This window comes from Protomyctophum parallelum, assembly GCF_964188405.1.
Source record: "Protomyctophum parallelum genome assembly, chromosome: 7".
Taxonomy (NCBI): Eukaryota; Metazoa; Chordata; class Actinopteri; order Myctophiformes; family Myctophidae; genus Protomyctophum; species Protomyctophum parallelum.
The window spans coordinates 24,601,956-24,615,424 of NC_139705.1; the positions used below are offsets into that span (position 1 = coordinate 24,601,956).

A 13,469-nucleotide genomic window follows, 5' to 3' on the forward strand; every position below is an offset into this window, starting at 1 on the left:
CTTTCTTATTTAGAAGTTCTGAAGGCATTTGCTGAAGGCACGCTGCATCGCTGCCCAAGTGACGTCACTCATGCGACTCCTCCATGTCTCTCGCTGTCACTCAAGTGACTACTGGCCAATCACAGCACGTCTTTTCCGGGACTCATTGAAGGCAAATGCTTTGCAAGGAATCTTGGGAAAATTGTGCCTTCAATGGTGACACGCGCCTCAGAGCCGGAAAGGGCGTCTACGTATATATGTCTATGGTCTATCCCTCCATAAAGAAATAAAAAATAAATCAGGCCAGCTACATACATAACTAGAAAAAGTGCCCTTCCGGGCACAGGTCTCCACCAGGTTATCCACAGATCCGTGCAGTTAGAGGTAAAAACACTTTTCGGCCAGTTATAGCGCCACCTTGAGGCTGAGTTGAAATTGTTCATGTGGCATTTCGTCCTCGGCCTAGTGGGAATGTGGGTGCACAATTTCAGGGAAATCACGCGATGTGTTCATGATTTGCAGCATTTTGTTTGAAACTGAGCACTCCTGTGAACTTTGGAAGCCAATCTTAACCAATCAGGATGGAGTCTGATAAATCTGAAAGACCCGTTTCGTTGAATGGCTCTAGAGAGACTGTGTACCAATTTGCGTGATGTTTGGACAAAATCTGTAGGTGTACTGTGCAAAAACTTGTTTTGCACAAAGCGGCCTCCTGGTGGCGCTATAACAGGCCGTTCTGGAAAGTTTGGGGCAGAGGTTCATGGTTGGCATCCAGGGAGTGTGTGTGCAAAATATGGCATGGAAAAACTTGTTTTGCACAAAGCGGCCTCCTGGTGGCGCTATAACAGGCCGTTCTGGAAAGTTTGGGGCAGAGGTTCATGGTTGGCATCCAGGGAGTGTGTGTGCAAAATATGGCATCGACCGGGTTAACGGTGGCCGAGATTAGCTGTTCACGGACACACGGACACACGGACACACGGACACACGGACGGACACACGGACGGACGGAGTGCAAAACATACTCTCCCCACATGCCTTCGGCCTGGTGGAGACAATTATGGAGATGTCAAAGAGCCCGGACAGGGGCCCTGTCCAGATCCCGGGGAGAGGCTTTTGGGCTGGTTCTGGACAACCGGCGATCTGACGGACTTGACTTTGGTGGTGTGGAATTGCGTCACACGTGTGTCAAATTTGAAGTTGGTGGGGCAAACGCTTCTCGAGATTACAGACGTACGTACACACGTACGTACACACAGAGACGTGGTCCAGGCACCTTGGCTGGTAATCCAGTCTGGCAGTGTGCCGCGGGTTCGGCTCCCGATCCCGACGGCCTTTACCCCCCCCCCCATCTCTCTCCCAATTTCCTGTCAGCCTACATTCTATCCCTCCATAACAAATATAAAATAAAGGCGAAAGCCAAAAAAAAAAAAAAAAAATGCCCTTACTTAAGGAGCAAGTGGAACCCACTAAACTCTGTTACATATGCACACCTCTAGGTTACCCTTGTTTGAAAATCTTAATATAAGCCATGGGAACTGAGGAGCAATGGCACTATAAACATGCCAGAGTAAGCATTAATTTGTCTGCAGTGTGCTCCTCATTTGGCTATCCCTCGTGTTTTGTGGGCCAACTGGCTCACGGCGCAGATGGAGAACTCACTTCTAGATAGTGTCTGTCAGATTTATGGACCACTTCAGAATTGGGAGGTTTGTTCTCTCCTTTCATCCCAGTGACCCAGAATGACCACAGGCTTATGTCTGCTGTTTCCATCGATAGCCTTGGTTGGTACACACAAAGGACAGAATTAATAAATGAGGGGGAGGGGGAAGGGGAGGGGGGGCGAGAAACAGACAGGTTATGTAATTAATTAGTGTAGATTAAGATCTTTGGCTTGGTCTTAATACCAATAGTTTGAGTGGTTATGTGGGTAGGCTGGTGGTGATGGCGGGGACTCGAGTATTCTAGAAAGTGCAACAAAATCTTAACTGTGTTGTTGTACACAGTTGACACATTGGACACAGAGTTGTTTCTCACTGAGAAAACAGGATCGGTTTAGGGTTTGGATTAGCTTTAACTTTACCTTGTTTCCTTTAATGTGTTCACAAACAGCTGCTGAGATTATGTACAGTATGTAGAGCAGCAAATTATGGCTATGGTCACCTTATATTATAGACAGGAGGCACTCAAAGACACTGATATCAAATCATTGAGTGTCACCTTGCATTTCACTGTAGTAGTAGTAGTGACAAATAAACCCTCTTCTTGATCCTTGAGTAAATTACACAGATATATTGTCGGAGGCATAGTACTGTATGACATGTTGTCTTGGAATAAATCTCTCTAATCTCTACGTCGTCCTCAGACGAGCCCTCCATCTGCGTCTCCAGTCATCTCGGATCTCCATACATCTGGCCAGCTCATTTGTGCTTTCTGCACCAGCATCTTTCTTTAGTACGTCCACATAGGTAGATGTGGGACGTCCTCTTGATCGATGCCCGTGTGTTGGTTCCCACAGTATAAGCTTTTTAGCTGGGAGTTCTTAATCGGTGGCAGTGGCCAGCTAGTCTCATCCTCCTTACTGCTATCTTCTCTGATACACTTGGTAATGCGCTTGTTGGTGATGTGCTCGTCCTGGTTGATGTTCAGTACCACACGTAACATTCTGGTGTAGCACCCGTCCAGAGATTTCTGTAGGGCTTGTGTTAGTGTCCAGCATTCACAGCCATAGAGGAGAACAGCATCCACGAGAAGAAACTGAATAAATGATTGACAAGATATCAGCCACTGTTGTACACCTTTTCACCCAAGGCTAACCACAGCCCTTCAAAAAGTACACCTTTACAAAAGCATGTCTTCGGAGAAGAGCATGAAATTGGGAAGTTCTGATTAAAGACTACCGTAGCTTTCTTCTTTCATTTTTGGTTTATTGCTATTGTTTATTATTGCTTTATTTTACTGTAGAAATGATAAAGAGACAGTAAACCAAGGACAGGTCCCCCAGCCAGATTCAAAGCAAGGACAATTGTGACTATAATAGTCACATAACATAACATGGCTAACCCAGCCAGCTGAGCTACTGTACAAATATGCGCCTATGAATGAATCATGATGTTATGTCACCATCACAAAAACATCAAGTCTTGTTCGTATAATATTGTTCAAGTTTACAAATGTTGACTCTGCCATCCAATGCAGCATGAAGTATAAGTTAAGTGGTGTATGATCATGCCAACAGCAGAGCAATATTTTCCTTTTTCTCATTTATAATCTTCTTAATAGCTTTGTGGTACAAGTTGAACAAATCCGGTGGTCCTTCCCAGCCAGAATTCTAAAGTCACCAAAACTAAGCAAATGCCGTTTGTACTTGCAGGATGTTTTTTTATCCAAAGCATCTTTGAAGAGGAGACCTCAATTGAAAACAAACCCCTAATGCCAGCATATTGTTTAGTATTATACTTTATCCATTAACCTAGTACCCAGTAAAAGAGTCTTAGTCGATAGTAATGTTGCTTATATGCTTTAATTACCTGCCTAGCAATATAGGACCACATGATGACACGCTATACACTATAATTTACTTCAGCAGAAACGTAGATATGTGTATTGTTAGTTTGCAAGCCCAATCAACTAAGATACAGTATAATAGCTCAGTTGTAAAATGTGACCCAGTAAAAGTACAGGAAAAAGTATGATTGGGGTCTGTCCCCCACACAAATAACATATTATGATCAAACTTTTACAGAGTGAGAGCATAAAGCATAAAGCATATAATTTATTCTGCTGCATTCTTAATTATTTAGACCAGAACAGCCTTGTCAATTAGACTTGATTATGCAAGGAGCCCATTAGTGTGACATCAATTACCTTGCTAGTAATAATAACATTATCCTTTGTTAAAAGAAATTACATGCCATTACCAAGGCAAATTACAGAGCCAAATTACTCATTTCAGCATGGAAGTTGAAATGTATCTGGTATCTACTACTTAGGACTAGGAGACTGGGAGTGCATCCATTTTATTTTCTTCTTGGACTAACAAAGTGATTGACATGGTATCAGCGACTGTTGCACTTTGTAGTCGTGCCAACACACATGGCTAACAGCTTTGTCAAACCCTTTGAAACCTACACCTGCACTCCAAAAGCACTTCTATGGTGAACTTAGAGTGGCATTTCATCTGGGCATTGGGGAGTTATTTCACTATATTAAGCACTTTGGTATACTATAAGATGCAAAACACAACGACTATTTATTTAACTGTTCCTCACTTGCATCACAAATAATCAAACCTTAGTGTACAGGTGAACTATGGCCCACTTTGGTTACACTCATGAATACTTCATCTCGTCTGCCCACAACCTGATGACAGAACCGTACATTACTTCTCCTTCTTATTTTGAAATATTTAAGATGTGGTTGTTTCTACCATGAATCCGTCCCTCAATCAGACAGACAAACATGACTGCATAATTGCATATTTTACCAGTGCATCGGTGCATCCCCATCTCCAATAGGGCTGTACTGTCTTGTCCATGCCCCAACTGAACATTTTATTCAGCTTAGTTTGTATGCCAAAGAATGTCCAGCTCATTGCAACCAGTCATTTTCAAAGACAAACGCCCCATTACCTTAAATAACCAAAGTCGGCTTAAAGGGCTGTATTTGGACCAGAACATAAGTAACCCTATCCACATTTAGTGTTAATATGATGCCTTTAGTCTGTGCCGTTTCCTGCGCTGAGCCATACATAACCTTTACAGGAGAAAGGATAGGAGGTTCATGTTTGTGTACACACGCACTTACGCATGCACGCACCTACTCAGTGTGTCTGGGTCACCACTCTCCAGTGACACTTCGTAGAAGAGCCACACTGGGATGCTAATCTTCTTTTCACTGCTCACTTGTCAGTGTCCAAATAAAGCAGAGCCTTATGGGATTTAGAGAGGGAAATACTTGTTTGCTCCCTGACCTCCCACTGTGACTGGGAGGATCTGGGACAAGGGGTGAATTGTCATTGGACAAGGAGACCAAGAGAGGTGGGGCTAAGGGGCCTATTGGAGGTGCAGTGGAGTTAGTTTAGGCTTGTTGTCTGCTGTCAGTTGTTTTATTGACATTTTGTTGTCTTAAAGGACCACTGACACCAATCACTCCACCCATCTTCATAGACTTCATATGTCTCATTATAAAATGGCACCATTTCTGTCTACTCACTCTGTGTCTCAGAGGAGGGCTGTGGATAGGTCAGATACATGCCTACCAGTGACATCATCAATAGAAACTACAGCATTTCTCTTCCTGGAAACTGGAAAGTTAGCATGCTGAAATAGAAGCCATTGATCTTACATAAAAAATAAATAAATAATAATAATAATAATAAAACAAAATGTTTTTAATATTGCTTGAAATCTTATTAGAAACAATCTTTCTGCCTTTCCTGCAGTGTTGTCAATTCTCAAACAAAGAATGGTGCCACACCCCTCTACCTGGCCTCCCAGGAGGGTCATCTGGAGGTTGTCCAGTACCTGGTCAAAGACTGTGGGGCAGAGTCATGCATCAGAGCCAATGATGGGATGACACCTCTGCATGCTGCTGCCCAGATGGGCCACAACTCTGTAATCGTCTGGCTGGTATGTATGTCATTTCTAATTTCAACAACTGAAAACGTTTAATAAACTACTTAAAGTATTCTACCCAGTCCATTGGTAGTCATGTGTTTAAACTTATTAATCTTATTAACTCATGTTGTTGTCCTGCCTTTTACAGATGAGTTACACAGAAGTCAGCCTGTCTGACAGAGATGGTGATGGGGCCACACCCATGCACTTTGCAGCCAGCCGAGGCCATGCCAAGGTGCTGAGCTGGCTTTTGCTGCATGGTGGGGAGATAGTCACAGACAGCTGGGGTGGGACCCCGTTACATGATTCTGCAGAGAATGGAGAACTGGAGGTAACTGGAGGTTTGGTGCTGCTGCTGCTGTTCAGTGTCATATTGTTATATTTAACCACATGAACCCTAGTATCGCTATTCTGGGGGGACATTTTAAGCTAATTTGCTATGTTTGGCTAAGATATTTAATGATGTGAAAATGTAAGAAATTCTTAGGATCTTTTTTTGTTTTGTTTTGTTTTTACAGCAGACACTGCGTGCTGCAAAATATACTTTTTCTTACCTTTTTTGCTTGATATTTATGTTTATTTATTTGATATTTAAATCACAATCACATTGCACAATTGCACAATTTGTAGATGCGTTGGTTACAGTGTGTTAGCACGAGTGCTAGTTTCCACCACCAGTAAAGTTAGCCTTATGATTGCGGGTATCCAGTCATTCCGTTTTGCATGACCGTCGTCTATTTTGAATAAATAGCCACCGGTGGTTTGTATTGCCCCTGTTTAAACCCACTGCTTTTACTTTTTGTGACCGCCAGGCCGGATGGCCGAAGGTCAGATACTATGTTTTCGCCCCTGTACGTTCGTGTGTTAGTCTGTGAGCAGCTAATATCCTGTACCATTGGACTTGCTTGAAACTTTATGCCCCTCTTTAGCTAATTTGGAGTAAGCACAGTGCTACAGACTGCACGGTGGTGCAGTCTGTAGCACTGTCGCCTCACAGCTAGAAGGTCCCGGGTTCGATTCCCGCTGGGGACACTGTGGGCACTCTCCTCTGCGTCATCAGTGCCCATACCCTAGGTGGGATTGGCCAAAGGGCCTTTCTGTGTGGAGTTCTCTTCATGTTCTCCCCGGGTCCCCTAGGCGCTAGGGTAGGAACCCTCACAAAAAACATGCAGTAATCCTGGTCTCTAAACTGCCTCCCCCTGGCCAGCCTGATGGAGGGGAAAGGAACTGGTTGGAATAACGTGTTCCTTCCACTCGCTACGTCAAACCGGGCAAACTCCCCCCTGTCAGGTGAAAAGAGTGTAGAGCCCAGGGTTATTAGATAATTGGGTGAAAAATGAGTTACAAAATCGTGGGATAAAAATTATATATTAAAAATAATATTATTTTCTTTTTGCCACACTGGAGAAATAGTTTTTAGTATATTTACAGGATTTCCCTATCATTTGCATGCTCTCAAGACACACACAATTTCCAATATCAATTGTATTAAAACAGATTACTAATGGAATGTTACTTTGTTTTCTATCGTCTTAAAAATGTTCTGATGTTTTCCACGAAAGTAAGGATAGTACTAGATGTTTTTATTTGGTAGACCAGGTCTGAGTCAGTATCAAGCAGAGATATCAATCTGGCTGACCTGTTCTGTCCATGTACTGTACTCTATTTTCAAACCATAAGCCGATTCCAAATCCAGAAGGTGAAATAGATTCTCACAGTCATCCACATGTTTTATTTCCCCATCTGGGCAGCAGCATGCAGAGGTGTCATCCCATTATCCCAGCTTTTTCTTTCTTTCTTTCTTTTCTCAACTTTTTGCACCTTGTTTTCTTTGTCTGTCTATCTTTCCCCCCCCCATTTTCTACCTCTCTCTCCGACAATGCCTGATATTCTTTCTCTCATCTCTCCAGTGTTGTCAGATTCTCGTAGTAAACGGCGTGGACCTGGCCATCAAAGACCAGGATGGCTTCTCTGCAGCGGACTTGGCAGAGTATAACGGCCATTCCCAGTGTGCCAAGTACCTGCACACTGTGGAGAATATGGTGAGATGTAACGCCATACGCAACACAGTAAAGTGTTCATTTAACTCTGAGTGTACAAATGTAACCAAATGGACCCATCATTCCATTTGGTTACATTTGTCAACTCTCAGAGATACAAATGGAAATAGTTTACAGTCACAGATATAATGTACTCTACATGTATGTTCCAGAATTACTTATTCTTTGAAAAATATGTTTTTCACACATCCTGGAGCATATATCCATGGTCACAATTGAGATATAACTAACTAAATTAACTAATTTAAAAATCCCCCAAGGTCCAATTCCAGTCACTTCCCATCAAACAAAAACATAATGTGTGATTACAACAGCAAGCCCATGCATAATCATGAATCATGATTTCATTCACCTGTGTGATTCCCTTAGTGAACCTCCACACATCACACAGCTGACACCAGTCTCTGCCTGCTAATAACGAGTGCTGTTGACACTCGCCATACTGCGACTCTCACGACAGTCTACCACAGGGAGCATGGTGCACTGACAAATAACACTTATGCACTTCACTCCCTTGGGTGTGTGGGAAACATGTTTCCCCCATTTGCTTCAGCTCCACTGGGCCAAGTGTGCAGGTTGAGTTGTGTGCTTTGGGGGAAAAGCAAGAGGGCCCTAGAGCCTTATGTCATTAAAGTATTGTAATTAAAACCGACAAAGGCAAAGGCATTATGTGCCTTCACTGCCTTACAAGGCACAAAGTGTTATCTTTGGGTGTATCATGGGCGATGGAGACATTACAGAATTTCCATGCTCATGCTATCTAGACACCTCTTATGACACCTCTGTTAACCCATTTAGACCGTACGACGTGTGGGAACGTCATAACTAATCCAACCGACGGGTTGCGTCCTAGCACATTTTCATTGATATCAAACGAGAGAAAAGTATTCTGAATGTTTAAAAATAAAAAGTTTAGTTGGCCTCCAAAAATGCAGAGTAAAAGCGGCCATATCTTCCCGGCACCCAAAGCTTCTATTTTGAAAGAAATCCTGGCACTGATTGTGTAGTATAGAATAGAAAGAGAATAAAATCTGCACTCTCACTCCCTTGAAGTGAACCTTAAGTACTAATATGGCACTGCAAAATCCTTTTACTTGACCTATAATTTAGGTCAACAATTTTAGACTCTGAATAACATTTTTACACTGTTAACCACCTAAGCCCTATTAAAAAATATCAACTCGAGTTACAGTATGACATGCCCAAAATAGGGATGCCGGTGTTAAAGTGGTTAATAAGAAAGGGATAATGAATGGTGAGCAGGTCATCGTTGAGGAAGGTTGATAGAGATGCCCCCGCTTTGTGTCAGAGCCGAAGAGTTTGATCAATCCTCAAGAGGGCCCGTCCGTCCGTCCCCGCAGCCCCGCCTCCCTGCACCCCCCCCCCCCCCCCCCCCCCCGCCGCAGTGCGGAAAAAAATAAGTTGTTTTCGCTGGTACTTTTAAAGCAGCTTCTATAGGCCAATGTCCAAGCCAAGGTGAGGACTTTCAGGACTATATTATTATTATTATATGAGAGAGAGAGAGAGAGAGAGAGAGAGAGAGAGAGAGAGAGAGAGAGAGAGAGAGAGAGAGAGAGAGAGAGAGAGGAGAGAGAGAGAGAGAGAGAGAGAGAGAGAGAGAGAGAGAGAGAGAGAGAGAGAGAGAGAGAGAGAGAGAGAGAGAGAGAGGGAGATATAGAGAGATACGGAGGGAGAGAGAGAGATCAGGCGGCGGGTGCGTTTTACCTTTGGGAAGGCTACAGAATTGCGTTGGGGGAGCCTGTCGCGGCCGAGCGAAGCGAGGCCGCCGCCGCAGATTTATTTATTTCCCAAATGGTCTAAAAATGAGTTATTTTAGCATACTTTTACCAATGAATTAGCCTATACACAGACAACGACTGATCAGCCTATTTTGGACGATATGGGTCTTTTCTCGAGTCAGTGTGTAGTCTCACTAGTCTGTGTAGGGTTAGGTCTCTTTGGTGAATTCTTGATCAGTGTTAATATGTCACGACTCCAGAACAACTACCATGAAATTCTGACACGCTTTGATGTTGTGGACATCTGGCTAGGTGAAAACAAAAGAAACCCGATTACCATTTGAGTAGCCTACTTTTTAACACCTCTTGGACAGCCGGCGGAGTAGTCTCTCAAGCTGTTGCCTCGCAACAATTGAGGAACAACAGGGGAGGCGCTGTTTTCCCGAATATTTGCCGGCGGAGAGGTCCAAAATGTTTGGAATTCCCAGAAAATATGTAATGTAAATGTAAATGTAAAATGTCCATGAAAATCTTCATGGGGGCCTAAAGGGGCCCTGGGAGTCTTCATGGGGGCTGCGGCCCCGTGGCCCCCACAGACTCTACGTCGTTGGTGTCAGGAATTAAACACCCTATCAGGATTTATTTCTCAAGAATGACTTGTGCACCATTCATTATCTCACTTATTACACAGCTATTTAAAGAAGCAACTAATACATTGACACAAAATGTAACAACAGAACGATTTGGTTGATTTGATTGGTTGATTGATTCAGGTGCGTTGTCTCCGTCTGTCTATTATTCATAGTAGCACCGTCTACTATTGAGAAATAACCCATTGAGGCCACCAGCGTAGGGTCCATTGGGCCACGTGGGCCGTGGCCCAGTCAGTTTAGAGCTGGCCCAGTCCAACTTCGAAGAGAGGGGGCAAAAATCCAAGAAAAACCCAAGCAGCCCTTGTGGATTCAAATGTCTGTTTGGTAGCAAACTACAGCACGCCTTTGTTTTAAATGGTCCCCCATTAACACGTCGGCAAAATCGTTCACACCTATCGGCCGGAGATGCGCTATCCACCCCCCCCCCCCCCTCCCGCAATGCTAATTTGCCCAGTCAATCATTTGATTCACGCTACGCGCCTGATTAAGGCTATTGATTATATTCTACTCTATCTGTTCTGATCTGTACTCTTTAATAATAAACTCCATTCTCCGGCAGAGTGTGGAGCACCGCTTACTGTCCAGGGACCCTTCCACTGACCTGGAGTACAAGCAGCCCGACTCGGGGCTCTCGTCCCCAAACACCACCATGCCTCCAGCCAACCAGCCATCCACTTTCGTGCCCATTTGCTCGCCATCTAGCAACCTATCCGACTACGACTCAGCCAACTCCAGCCAGACCAGCACCGGGGAGAAGAAGTGCATCGCTCCAAACTCCCAGGCCCCTCCTACTCAACTTAATACAGTCGCACACTCAGGTCTGCCTTTCACTAAGCCTTATGTTTCACAATTGTTATGTAAAGGGCCAGTATATATATACCATGATCTGGGCCTTGACCACATTAAGCCTGGTGTCCCTATTTTTGACATTATAGGCAAAAGTGTGTGTGTGTGTGTGTGTGTGTGTGTGTGTGTGTGTGTGTGTGTGTGTGTGTGTGTGTGTGTGTGTGTGTGTGTGTGTGTGTGTGTGTGTGTGTGTGTGTGTGTGTGTGTGTGTGTGTGTGTGTATGATAGGATAGTAACAGGATAGGATAGTAGTAACAGAAAAAAGTACACAATAAGAAAAGGGGTAAATTAAAAAATGTTTCAGAGTTGGAGTTACAATTACAATTAATTATCAAATCGATTCATTTTCATTCCTATTGGCTATCATTGACTTTCAAAGTTTGTGGGCCTTGGGTAGCCAACCCAGCCAGGCATGAGAGATGAGGAGCACACTATTCTAGTTAAAAACATGTTTTTGTTTTGTTAAGTGTTTTATGGAAAACATTTTTTGGATGTCCCCAGTTCCACATAAGACAAATGTGTGTATATGTGTAGACATCTACATGTGCTTATATGTCTCTGTGTGTTGCCTGCCATACTAATAACATCCTCTGTCATAACGTGTCCTGTAATGCTGTCATTTGCATGGCACTGTTGTTTAGCTGATGCCCTGTGGGGTGTGTAGATGTATTAACCCACAATGGTGGGAACCTCTACTATTTATTGAAGTGTAGCAAATACCATGGGTGGAGTCGGCATTCCTTTGTACTGTGTGTACAGTTGCGTGCCTTTCTAGTGCTGCTCCCTAGTGGTCCATGGGGGAGATGGTCTGTTTTGAACTTCATTGCAATTAGTTCGGCACATTGAATGGTTGACTTTTCAATTATTTGGCTTACAGATTTAAAGCTGAATACCATTGTAGAAATCCCCATGGATTTGTCTAATACTAATACTACTAATACTACTATTAGTACCAGTAAGACGCCGCCCGTGCACTGGCCATATATGGAGCGTGTCTTGAGTGTACAGGGTTTGATGAGGTCAGATCAACATATGGAATGTCAGAACAGATCAGCTCCATATATGGAGATCTAAGGGTGGCAGCGGGGGTAGTGTCTTGAGTGTACAGGGTTTGATGATGGCCGAGGTAGGGCTGGGCCTTAATTTTCGGGCCTGGATCAACATGGAATGACATGGAATATGGGCTTAATTGCGACAGCAGGTCACATTTCCTATGACGTTTCCATCCCTGATGATGTCACGTCATGTCACGAGACCTGGGCACCGTATATGGGGGCTTTCCCCACGTGGGGATTTTGAGTGATACATTGATGGGAAATGCACGATTCCATACTGTAACTGCGAGCTTGGGTCGCAATTAGTTTTGCACCTTTCTATATTGAATTATATACAGTTAAGTGATGTACAGTAGACTAAATTACCTTGTAAATTGTTTCTTTTCTGACCAACCAGCACAGATATCCTTCTAAAATAAAAGGTCTAAATAAATGTGCTTTTCCAGGTGCATCGGATTCGGCCATTACAGACATGCAGGCCTACATGGACATGCTCAACCCAGACATCAATCCCAAGAATGAGAAGATTCCCATAGCCGGTGGTGACTCCAAGCTGCCCCCGCCACCGCCCTCCTTCCCACCCCCGCCTCCCCCAGAATCAATGCAGCCGCTCCCTCCACCCCCCTCCTACCCAGCGCCACTGCCACCTCCTCCGGAGCAGGTTCCAGAGGAGTACCTGAAGGTGAAGAACAGCTTGAGACATGTGGACAGCACCGGCAACAAGAAGGAGGTAAGAAAGAAGCAACACATCTGCATTGCAATGCGGTTTTCCTCATATAAAAGGAGATACGATCTAGAAGAAGCAAAGAATATAATTATCGGATCATTTAGTTCTTGTGTCATGTTACGGTATAGACACAATATGAAGCCTTTTTTTTGTTGCTATAGTCAGTTTAGTCTCAAACGAAAGGCAGGTGTGCAGATTAAGTTAAGAAAGTTTTGCCTAAAAATATTCAGGTATAGGGTTAGGGGCCGGGGGTCAGACAGGGACGGTAGACACGCGGTCTGCTCACAACATACATCATAACCATCTGAGCAGCCATCACTTGGGTGAAGCTGAACAAAGGTCTCCCTCCCCTTTTAACATATTCGGACAAGCAAACTGCATACAGTAAATCCATCGAAACAATGTACATTGCATACACCATGTGACCAAATAACGAACAAGTAACATAACTAAGATGCACCAGGTACTGATACAAAGAACCATTTGCCTGACACTAATCCGTTTGGTTCATGTTGCCCTAGAATGACCCTTCCTTGCCCCTCAGTATGGAGGTGGATGAGAAGAAAACTGCTCACAACGGAGTTATTGTCCTAGTACGTTTAATGAGGACAGTGAAGACACGCATTATACAAAGACAGGCCTCTGAGTTGGCCTAAACAATGACTGTTGTGATGGGCCTGTTGTTAATTTCACTAATTACTGAGGGTTCAGAGTAGTTGACTGATCCCACTGGAACTCTCAATTTAACGAGAGCCCTAGCATTGAGCCCTAGCATCCCTGTTCTGTTCTGGGGGA

The 13,469-nt window shown here is 43.9% G+C and overlaps 1 protein-coding gene across 1 annotated transcript in view; it reads left to right on the forward strand.

Annotated features, from left to right (window-relative positions):
* The window catches only part of espn (espin), a gene marked incomplete at both ends in the record, with an annotated part of 49,035 nt that overhangs the window by 11,957 nt on the left and 23,609 nt on the right, over positions 1–13,469 (forward strand). Inside the window, 6 exons of the mRNA XM_083769722.1 lie at positions 5,420–5,606; positions 5,743–5,925; positions 7,505–7,636; positions 10,606–10,864; positions 12,394–12,677; positions 13,196–13,267. Of these exons, the coding sequence (XP_083625848.1) occupies positions 5,420–5,606; positions 5,743–5,925; positions 7,505–7,636; positions 10,606–10,864; positions 12,394–12,677; positions 13,196–13,267 (1,117 nt within the window). The remainder of the gene's footprint in view (positions 1–5,419; positions 5,607–5,742; positions 5,926–7,504; positions 7,637–10,605; positions 10,865–12,393; positions 12,678–13,195; positions 13,268–13,469) is intronic.